The 12,086-nt window shown below is 42.2% G+C and overlaps 1 protein-coding gene across 3 annotated transcripts in view; it reads left to right on the top strand.

Annotated features, from left to right (window-relative positions):
- Positions 1-12,086, top strand: part of nfia (nuclear factor I/A) — a 179,356-nt gene that overhangs the window by 115,383 nt on the left and 51,887 nt on the right. For all 3 annotated transcript variants that reach the window (XM_066647148.1, XM_066647147.1, XM_066647149.1), the window contains exons 3-4: positions 887-952; positions 7,293-7,367. In XM_066647148.1, coding sequence (XP_066503245.1) covers positions 887-952; positions 7,293-7,367 — 141 coding nt within the window. The remainder of the gene's footprint in view (positions 1-886; positions 953-7,292; positions 7,368-12,086) is intronic.

Genomic DNA, 12,086 nt, shown 5'->3' with positions numbered 1-12,086 from the left:
TCTCCCTCTCTATCAGGACAATGGCTAGACTAAGATCATTGACGGCACAGTTTAGTTTACTTGTGTGCCTAGTATTGCTTAGACATTTACGCAGAAGATGTAAATCACATCTGAAAGTGGTGAAAGGACATCCAGTGGCTGACCCAACGTACATACAAGTCTCCTTGGCGTTATCAGTGATGAGTGAATGAATGAATAAATAAATACATACATACATACCCACCAAAATAATGATATGAAGAGTAGATAAAGAATTTCTCGTTTGTTTCTGAATAAGATACTTTCTGTCAGAAGTTTGGAAACAAAATTGTAAAAATTCAATGCATACTACATCTGTGTGTATTCTATTATGATTTTAATTTGATGAAAAGTTCATGTTTAGGGATACAGACTTGTTTGAGCTGTAACACTGACATTTTTGTGTGCAAATTGGGACCTTTCAATACCGAAAATGTGATCAGAATGAAAATGTAATTAACTCAAGATAATGAAATATGCAAATATGCAGTTATGTTTTCATAAGTTCTAATAAGTCTTGTGGGCAGTAAGAGGTATGCTATTACAGAAAATGATTTTCACTATGTGAGTGTTTAATGAGCTGGTATGATATGATACAGTAACAAGAGATAGAAACAAAGTGTAGACTACATTGTACTGGACAGTATGTCACCCCGACTCCAGGCAATGTGGAGGGACCTTTGCCTTGTGATATAGAACATTTGTGAGAAGTGTGGTCCACTAAAGTAGCAACTTCCAATACTAAAGTGCCAGTTTAAGGATAGATCTTTTTTTAAAAAACCTGTCTCATTTTTATCTCTCTCTCTCTCTCTCTCTCTCTCTCTCTCTCTCTCTCTCTCTCTCTCTCTCTCTCTCTCTCTCCTAACAGAAGCAACACAGTCTGAAAGTCCCAACCAACCCAGTGAGGGGGACATTAAGGACCAGCCAGAAAACGGTGAGTCTTTCATCCTCTTTGATTTGATCTCTTCTATTAAAACTTTGTTAGAGCTGTACACTGTTCACTGTCCTAAAAAGTGGACAAAAATAAATGCAAATGCGACTTATAATCGTAATATTATAACACAGACGTACAGACAAAACAGCCTTCATAATAGACTACCGTGCTTGCAACTTTTAGTTGTTCCAAGCAGATAAATGTAAAGTGGGGTTACACTTTGTGTAAATGCTGCTAAGTCTGTTCAGAGTGGAAGTTCAGGCTGTGCAGGCTCTTCACCCAAAGCTCCAAAGCTGTGTGAACACTCAGTGCATGTAAGCCAGAGGGAGGCGATTATTCTTAAGAGGATTGTGTCTATGGGGAATGTGTGTGTGTGTGTATGTGTCTCCACACTTAATGGGCAGTGATTGGCCACTGGCTTGACGTCACAGCAGAAGAAGACTGTCAGGATAGCCTGGGTGCACTATGGAGGCCTGCAAAATCTACCTAAGAATTTGCAAACCCCTGTCCTGGATGACCATAACACTACACACTCAAGTCTTTTCTCTTTTGCGGTTCAGCAGCTCAGTTTGTTTAATTTGGTATGATTATGATTATGATTATTATTATTTTTCCTAGAAAAGTAAGCCTTAGAAACATTACTACATAATAACTCAGAGGCCTTGGTACAGTGTGACTCAGTTCCACTGTTTGATTCTGTCTCAGACTGCCCCAATGTATGTATGGCAACAATCAGAACAAGTTATTTTGCTATAGTCTGACTCTGTCATATTGTTTCAGAGCAACTCAGTTACATTCTTACAGCCAGAATCAATTTCATTACTATAGTCAGGCTCAGTTACAGGGTTACTGGCTCCACGGTTACAATACAGTTAACTAAAGCCGAGAGAAGGATGAAGAAGCTTATCCTGCCGCCATCCGAAAGTTCTCAGCCGCACACGTGTCCCCCAACACTGGATTATAAAGCATATTTCCCCGCTCACTTGAAGATTACTGCAGATATGCCTGGTGATGTGTGCGCACTGCTGTTTCCGTGCCCTTGTGAGCGCTGTCCTGGCGCATCCCGCACCATTGTTTACTGAGATTAGAGAATACACACAGATGAGTCGCATGTTCAGCTCCCTCATCCCATATGTAGACGATCTCATCTCTTCCATCTATTTCTCTCCTGCAATCTCTCGTTGCCTCTTTCCCACCACTGATAAACTGAAAGTCGTATAATTACTTCCCTAAATGCCGTGCTTCTATTTATTTATATATTTATTTATTCGATTAATTCGATTTTCTCCCTTCCCTACAAATTCCTTCCATCTGCTGCCTGACACTCTGAGCTGCGAAGCTCAGATTATGGCCACTCGTGACCAGCCAATCCCAATCTGGATTACACATCATTGCCGGCAGCCAATCCAGCTGTGTCCACCACTCTTCCACAGCATACAGCTGAAGGCAGCAAACACACTGCTGGTTAACAGCTGGTTTCATCCAATACACATCCATATCGGAGCTACTTTAAAGGAAAAGCCCAAAACTGGAGCCAATATCTTCAATCGTAACCAATTACTGTGTAAATGCAACACTAACAAAGTGGTAATAAAAAGTAATCTACAGAAGAACTATCAAAAAGTGGAGAAATTATAAAAGTATATAGACACACAAAAGACAAAATTTATAGTATAGGTTAAAAATAATAAAATAAAGTTGCCATAAAATCAATAAATGAATGAAGAATAAATAAAATTGTTAAATTTGTTCCCTTCTTTCGTTCTAATTTAACAAAATGTGGCTGTGTGTGACCTGTAGGGGGCCTTAGTCTTAAGAACAGTTTCTCTCTCTCTCTCTCGCTCTCACACTGTCTTTTTAAATGCATTTCTTTAAAAGCATGACTTCAATTATTTATGTATTTATTAATTTATTTTCATTCTACTAAACCTTGACCCTCGTGCTTTGTGCTACGTGCACTTACACAAAACAGACGGGTGAATTTCTGGGTCAGGGGTCACCAGTTGCACAATCCATAGGCCAGCAGATTAGGCCAGAGGATATCCTCTCTCTTACACCCAAATGAGAGAGAGATCCTCCCTCTTACACCCAAATGAGGGAGCGAGAGAGACAGACAGACAGACAGACAGAAAGCCTCTGACTTTGCACAGTACTGTATGTTAACCAGAATAGTTCTATATTATGACTGTGTAACTATGCTGGAGTGTGACTACATAGTTAGTTCAGGCTGCACCGCTGTTCCTGTGTAACTGTGTTGTTTAGGTCTCAGAGCTGCTGTGAAAGACAAACCCTGGTCCCTCCCCATGTGTGTGTGTGCGCACACCAGGCATAACTATGGTGAGCGTGGGTTTGAGGAGGCATTCATATCACAGAAGGGCTATTATGGGGGTAACAACACACAGTGCATTGCACCCTGCTGTGTATGGGACTTCATAGCCCATGCTACAGTGTTAACCCATCCACTGTCATCAAAAGTCAAAGGTAACCAGATGGAGTTTGTCTTGGGAAATTAAATCACCAGAGTACACTGAGCAGAAAACCAGCCAGTGAAGAGAATGTGAAGTTCTGGGCAGTGTCCTGTTGATAAACCCCGATTCTGGACAGTTTGACATGTGCCCCTACCTAAACAACATAGTAAGAAGGTGGTCTTAATCTTTTGGTTTGTATATAACAGACATTAATCTAAATGCCACAGCACCTGTATAACTGACCAAATTCTTTGGTATTCACTGTAGGCACCAAAAGTTTGCCTTTTTTTCCTTCTTTTTCTCTTCTGACCCAGATTTCAGTTTTAAATGTTTTTCTGATTCTCATGATTCATGTTATCCCAGACCCTGGGGTCAGTCCATTTTTTGGACACCAGCAGCTTCTTTGATAGGTTTCTGTCAGTTTTCAGCTCCGAAATTTCAGTTTTGTCACTTTATCTGAGTTATTTTCACATGTAAGAGGGCCTCTGACTTTGCATAGTACTGTATATTAACCAGAATAGTTCTATATTATGACTGTGTATCAGTGTAACTATGCTGGAGTGTGACTACATAGTTAGTTCAGGCTGCACCGCTGTTCCTGTGTAACTGTGTTGTTTAGGTCTCAGAGCTGCTGTGAAAGACAAACCCTGGCCCCTCCCCCTGTGTGTGTGTGTGTGTGTGTGTGTGTGTGTGTGTGTGTGTGTGCAGCGCTACAGTGGACACAGCTGGGAGTGATTATCCATGTTGAGATATAGAGGCCCAACCCCTTCCCTATATGAGCCACTCATGGATATGCCCTCAGTGAACTTCACACTGCATATGCTCCATACACTGGCATTCCAGTGACGAAAGCAAGCTCTCTTCCTCTCTCTCTCTCTCTCTCTCTCTCTCTCTCTCTCTCTCTCTCTGACACACACACATACACACAAACACACACTCACTCTGCTCTGTTTACTTCTTTCTCTCTTTAGTACTCCCTCTCACACTCTCTTTCTATTTCTCTGTTTTCTCAGCTCAGTTGCGTCATCTCTCCCTTTTCCAAGTAATTGTGTGCCTCAGTGCTGCTCCGTGTTATTGTTGTTACAGTATGTACAGCTGCATGGAAACTTTGACTGCATATACCTCTCTTTTTCTCTCTCTCTCCACTTTTTTTTTTATTTGTCCTGCTCTTGCGTTTACCCCATGACATACATCACCCCCTTCATTCTCAGACCCCCTCCCCACTCCTCCAATCTCTGGAGCATCAGTGCAGGAATGCTCTCTGGGCCCACAGGCTTCAAGCTAATGTCAGCACTTTCTCTCCCAATGAGCCGTACATATCCCTCCCCATACGCTTCACCCTTTCCTTTTTTTATTTATAACCCCCCACCCACATGTTATACATCTCCATACTGAAGCCGTCATGGATAAATTCTTTCCTATAGTTGTTTTCATGATATTGTCACTGCTGAATGGACGTTTAATGATAACATGGCCACTCCTCAAGGCTCTTTTTGTCACGTTCTCTTTGCTACTAAACAGTTAAACCTGCTGCTCAGTAAGAGCAGAGAAAGAATATTTGCTGTACATTGCATACCTTTAGATATATGAATTAATTGTACATTTAGGGTTCTCCTCCTGTTTGTATGGGCTTTGTCCGTTCAAAAAGCTCAAAGACACATATTGGTAGGTCTGCCTTGCACCCAGTGCTTCCCTGCAGGCTCAAGACCCTGATCAGGACAAAGAATCCTGGTTATTCTTTTAGCATACGCCAACATAAAATGGTGGAATGTATCCTTTACTTTTAATGAGCCTGATGTTATAGTTTATGACATGATATATGTCATGACTCCTAATATCTCCCCCATTATAATGAATATTGAAGTGCCTCCTTTGTTTTGATCTGATGGGTCAGTGCTGTGGGTCAGACACTTTGATTTAAACGTATTTTTTTTAACTTTTTAAAGGACAGGGGTAGAGAGAATATGTGGAGAAAATTGTACCATCAAAACAAATAAAGACAGACACGATGAGCGATTTACGTGCATTATTTCAAGGCAAACGATGCTACCATGTAAAGTGTATCTCTCCAGTTCTGTGCTGAAACTGGATGGCATTCAGGCATGGAGTCTATATCAGTAGGTCTTCTGAGTTGAGTAGTATGTTGTATGGAGTATGTGGAGATGTGCAGAGAATCAGTGGTCAGTTGTAGTGTCTGTAATGAGGCAGTGGATGGTGGTGAGTGTTCTATCTGCTCTCTAATCAATACACACAATAATTGGGGCCATGGAGCTCTCGCCGCCCCTCGGAGAGTGGAGCTTTACTGAGAGCCATCACACCTGCTTGTCACAGACACAGAAAAAATGTACACACAGGCCCTCATTCTCCTTACACTGCCCCTTCTCAAGGCCTCTTAAGAAGGAGAGTGTGTGTGTGTTTGTATTGAGAGACTGTCTTGCACTCAGGGGATCCACTCCAGATGTGTTCTGCCTTCCATGTCACCCTAAACACTCCCTGCTGTCTACTGGGAACCAGTATATATATATGTGTGTGTGTGTGTGTGTGTGTGTGTGTTGGTTCAAACAGTAACATAATCTTTCATACTGTCACTACTGAGGTATACAATAATACTGTGTGTGTGTTGAGGGGAGAGTTTAGGGTTGTGGAGAGGTTTAATCGCCCCAGGGTAGCTCACAAAAAGGGGTAGTATGATTTATACATCTGTGTGGCAGCTCATGAAGTGGGTGGAGCCAGGTTTAATCGCCGATCGGCGACAATTGACGGCAATTGTCACCTTATAAGACATCATTATACAATGAGGAAAAAACCTGTGCTGTCAGTGTTCTTGTCTTTTGGCACTTTTCCACTGCATGGTAACTACTTTACTTTACACTTTTTGGGACCTGGTAACAGGTAGCTTTTCCACTAGCACATCTCCCCACAGAATGTAGTTCATGGTGTTGCAAAATCTCTAACGGGAACCAGGAACTTCCACTTAGTCACTTAGCTTAGCCACTCCTGAGTTCAAACGGATCAGTGTAGTTTTTTCATTCCTTGTTGCACTGTCTGGCTCTCGATGTATATTTTTTGTCAATCACCAATATAAGGAGCGCATGAAACCTCCTCAAGAGACAACAGTGTAATATTATGAGCTGCTGTGGTGAGTCAGATGATAACATACCTGATTACTACAGTTATCTTGGACTATTACGAACAGCTAGTTTGTGCTGTGTGTCTGATTTTTGTCGCTTTTGAAAAGGCTCTCTGGCCAATCAGTGCTCTGCAAGGTTTACACAACACATTTAGTCCCTACTCAGCTTGCTTGGAACCATAAATGAGCAGGTACTTAAAAACACACCTGGTTTCAGGTACCAAATTTGCCTTTTTTTTATGATTACCATTTTTATATACCATCATGTTTATCAAATGCCTTTATTGCAGTATGCATTATTTTGGCTCCTGTGCATGCACACACAGGTTGTTCAATATTACCTATTAAATAAATTGGTTAGTATATGGGGTGGGCTTCATGTCAATATTTTGTAATATGTTATCTCACAATATGATTTTCTTAGTATATATGCAGTCATATTATTGTATAATATGTAATTAATACAACCCATTAATGATCATATTTACACTAGAAAATCAATAAAATGTATATTTAATCGTATCTTTGCTTATAATCTGGGAACGTGAAATTACTTCCATGGGAGTTACTAGCAGAATTAATAATCAGACATAAAAATAAAAATAGATCTGTGTTCATGAAATTCATTTTCATGCTGAAATGATGTACATGCTGATGTTTTGTTTGAAGTACATTAACCCTGGATTGTACCCAGAACGCAGAAAATGTATGCATTCGTAATACTATATTTGTTTTTTTCTAGGACACCTGGGCTTCCAGGACAGTTTCGTCACATCAGGTGTCTTCACTGTCTCTGAACTAGTGCGAGTCTCACAGAGTAAGCCCTAAAACATTTTTTACATCTTTATTTACCATATACTCTCTATACTCCGCTCTCCTCTAAATTTGAGTGACTTATGCTTTCCACATTTATTCAATATAATACATCTTCGAAGTTGCTGTCAAAAATGTCAACTGCAGGACAGTTCTCTATAGCCACTGTATACAAATTATTGGTAATCACTTGGTTTAATTGTCTGTTTATGTATGTGCTAAACAAGTACACAGTAACACCTGTCCCAGTAAACATTTAGCCGTTGATTCAACATTGAATTAATGTAATGACTGCCATCTAATCAACGTTCTTTTAAGGTTGAAAATGAAAGTTGAAAAGACGTCCAAACACAGACATTGAAAAGACGACTATTAGACGTATTTTGGACGTCCACTGACCTTATCAATTGTTCACCACTTAACTAACTTATTAAGATGGATTTTGGACGTCCATTGACGTTTAAAATATGTCCTTGACGGACAGACTCCTTTTAGACCTATTTTGAACGTCCAGGGACTTTCCTTGTTTACTGGGGTATCTTTGTTTAGGAAAACTATGGCTCAAAATCTGCTTGGCAGGATATTTACCAAGTGATTTAAGATTTAAGTACAAATATTGCAGTTTTTCTTTTCTCACTCAGACATTACTAGCTGTTACATTCTGACTAACTTGAACTGTTCTTACACAACCTGTCTACAATTCAGTTTTTCTGCATCTTTAAAATTCTGGTTATTTGAGGCTGTTTTAACTGTATTTCGAGATCTCAGTACTGGAGTATTCTCTTTCATGCACTTTCTCAGTGGATGCCTCTATGATTCCCACTGCATTTTCTTACTTCTCTTTCCTTTTTGAACAGTAGAACCCACTGTTCCTCTGCTGTTTTTTTGTGCTTATTTTTTACATATTAATATGTTGCTTTTCATTTGTTATACAAAGGGATATGGAAAACAAGCTTTTGGTCTAATGATAATTACAGAGCAATAATATTTTTTTCTTGCAAACTGTAAATATTTTGAGAGTGTGCCTAGTTCGTATCCTGATTCTGATTCTGAAAAACTAGTTCTATTAAAAGTTAGAAATGGCTCAACAGTTTATGCACAACTCAGTAAAAGTCAGTTTTACTGGAGAACAACGGACAGAAAAGTGAGGAACGATTAAATACAATAGTGCTTAAGAAACCTATAACTTTTGGGATTCTTTTGCTGTATTTACACAACAAAACCTCATAGCCTCCAAGACTACCACCACAGGAGCTATGAAGAGGGAGAAGATGACTGATCTAACCTGAAGAGAAACAAAGAAGAAAGGAGAAGGTTTGGAGGAGACGGAAACGTGACCTTTAAAAATTGCAGACGTCTACAGTGGAGAGTGACAGAGCACAGGGCGATCTATAAAGGACTGTCGATGGCCGCTAACAATAGCTGATCCAAACTGCCTGTCAGCACTCACAGGAGCCTTCTGATCAAAGGTGCATTGATCATGCTCCTCCGTGACCTAATCCTGGGGCCTGCGGTGAGGAAGGGCTATGGGAGGGGGGGCGCCAGGGGCCCGGGCACAGAGCCCACACATGGGGGCTTCCCGACCTCAGCCTCCACACACCGCACACACTCTGCCAGCACAAAGACAGCTTATGAAGAGACAGGGAGAGAGAGAAAGAGTGTCTGAGTGCTACCACAGAGGAGGGGCTTTAGCTATGTGTGTGTGTGTGTATTTATCGAAGAGCGATAGATTAAGGCATGCATTTATGATGGCTCAGGAGTGTTTACTGTTTAGCATAGTATTTGTGTATACTGTGAAGAGGGAGAGAGAGAGAGAGAGATATATTAGTACGATTAGCACAGCCAGCGCTGTGCTGCATCAGAAGTCCTGGCATATGATTGTAACGAGATTAAGGAATATGCATAATTGATCCAGCTCCATGGAGGCATCGGCTTTTATCCTAACATCTGTGACACGCAGGGAAGAAAGACCAACACTGGGTGGCATATGCTGGCTGTTCACTTCAAATCAAAAGTGATTTTTTTTCACTTTTTACCCGCCCCCTTTTCTATGGTTCAGTGACTCGATTTCTGTTTCTATAAACCTGGTTTCTACTAGCCATCCCAAACAGATGTACTCATGTTTGTGTGTACTGGCAGAGAGCTCCTACACCTCCCAATCAATGACCCAGTCACAACTTCACATACTGCAACCGTCTTAAGAAAACATAGTAACTTCAGGTTTATTTTTGAACCTTAAAAAATAAATAAATAAATAAAAAATCTCGGCTACATTGTGGGTGTGTGGGAGAAATTCAGTAGGAATGGACCAAATGATTTTTTTAACAGTTATATCGACCTATTCAAATGCAAGTTTGTTTAATTAAATAAAAGATTTTAAACAAACACTCAGTAATATTTTTACCTTAAAAATTACAGCCTCAAAATCATCCTGATGTATCCCTGACCTGTAATATGGAGAACACACCCCCTGTGGTTGCTACTCCGGTCTTGGCACGGCAGAAACTGCACTAAATAACTTGTGGAGGAGGGGAGGGAACCAACCCCCCCACCCACCCACACCCCCCACCCCTGATTTCAGGGCAGTGCTGTAAAAATGAATTATGCCCTGCATCAGTAGGAGGAGCCAGGGAGCAAAAATAGCAAATCTTACTTAGTGGTCCTTTAACACTTATAATACAATATGGGTTTAGAAATGAATTAAGAAGAGAAAAAAATTCCTCAAATAAATTTGAGCCACCTATTATTAACCAACATTTTTTATTTATTGTATTGTTAACTTCCCTGGCATTCTCTGAAGGCCTAGAAGGCTATTAGATGTCCCCCCTTGTTTCAGCTCTGATCTAAATATCCGAACTGAGCTGTACGCGTTGTAATGTGAATGTAAGCATTGTCCCTTGTCACCTTAAAGCTCATATACATGACTTATACCTTCAAGCTGACAAGGGATCACTTATGCGTCTTCCCGAGCCCTCCTTTAGCACACCTCCTGAAAAGCCCCAGAGTCAGCAGAGGAGTCCTCTAACAGGATTGGTCCCTATGGAGCAGCTGGGGATTAGAGTGCAGTATGTATGCATGCTCATGACTTTGGAAGGTGCCTGTGGAATCAGCTGCAGCAGCAGCAGCAGCGACAGCAGCAGAGGCCGCGGCAGCAGCACGATGATATGATTGAGCTGAGTGCTGGGGGGTAAGAGGTCCAGGTTGGGAGATGGACGAGAGAAGAGGGTTAATCCCCACGTCAGGGTGTGTTGGAGTGCTGCTGGCGGAGGCTTTCACGGAAAACTCCCGCAGTGCTCTCGTGCGCGTTGCGCGAGATTTATTTAAGTGAATGGGTGCGAGGTTGAGTACGGAGTATGGTGCCCGTTCAGAAGATGAAGGGTGGTGATATTGAATGGACGACAGGCTGCCTTAGCTTTTCCCTGTCTATACGCTATGACCTTGGCTTTGTGCACCCATTACACAATTCAGTGGCAGCCCAATCGAATCTGCTTCTGTCGATCAATATCCTATTAAAGCGCCACACAAAAAAAAGAGAGAGGGAGAAAGAGAAGAGGAGGGGTGGGAAGAGAAGGGGAGAGAGAAATGAAAGTCTCCATAAAGTTAGCGGTTATAGCTACGTTTTTGTAAATGGAACTCCACATAATTGGCCGGTCAATACCAGGCCGGGGTAATTTGGGAGATTGGGTCCCCGCCCTTTCTGGAGGCTGCCTCCTCCCCTTTCTTTCCCTCCCCTTTCTTTCCCTCCCCTTTTTGTTCTCTCTCTCTCTCTCTCTCTCTCTCTCTAAGTCTTTCGCTTCCTCTTTCTTGTTCTTTCTTTACTAGTTCTTTAGTTCCTTGGCACGGGCGGCACAGTGGCGCAGCAGGTAGTGTTGCAGTCACACAGCTCCAGGGGCCTGGAGGTTGTGGGTTCGATTCCCGCTCCGAGTGACTGTCTGTGAGGAGTTGGTGTTTTCTCCCCGTGTCCGCGTGGGTTTCCTCCCACAGTCCAAAAACACACGTTGCAGGTGGATTGGCGACTCGAAAGTGTCCGTAGGTGTGAGTGTGTGAGTGAATGTGTGTGTGTCTGTGTTGCCCTGTGAAGGACTGGCGTCCCCTTCAGGGTGTATTCCCGCCTTGCGCCCGATGATTCCAGGTAGGCTCTGGACCCCCCGCGACCCTAAATTGGATAAGCGGTTACAGATAATGGATGGATGGATAGTTCCTTGGCACATGACTTTTCTCTTTTGTATTTGTAGCTGCATATTTCCTGTGTCACTGTTTTGCCAGTTTACCTTCAGTGAAGCTTTTAAATCAAGTGACAGAGACACAACTTGGCACAGAGACAAGCTCAGGTAGACAAGAGGAAATGTGTGTGTATATGTGTGTGTGTGTGTGTGTGTGTGTGTGTGTAGTTCAGCTGCAGAGAGATGGGATTTAGGATTAGGCTGAGGTTATTGTTATTATTCTGCTGCTGAGTGCCCTGCTGAAATGTTGGCAGTCCAGGGGCAGGGACACCTGGGATATCCCCAGGTACACGCTGGGCACTGGCACGCTCTGCAAGGCCATATGACTGAACAGGGGAGCAGATGAATAATGGAGGAGACGAGGAGCAGTCATCATTGCTCTGTCCCACCTCAGTCTCGCCTCAGCCATGGTCCCGCAGGCGCCTGTCCTGGTACTGCCACTGGGGATGCCGGTGGGTAGTGCCATCTGTATGAACACACACAGTCAAATCCCTAAAGCA

Source organism: Hoplias malabaricus, chromosome 16, assembly GCF_029633855.1.
Source record: "Hoplias malabaricus isolate fHopMal1 chromosome 16, fHopMal1.hap1, whole genome shotgun sequence".
NCBI classification, from domain to species: domain Eukaryota; kingdom Metazoa; phylum Chordata; class Actinopteri; order Characiformes; family Erythrinidae; genus Hoplias; species Hoplias malabaricus.
The sequence above is the reverse complement of the archived record's forward strand: the minus strand, read 5'-3'. Positions and strand labels throughout refer to the sequence as shown.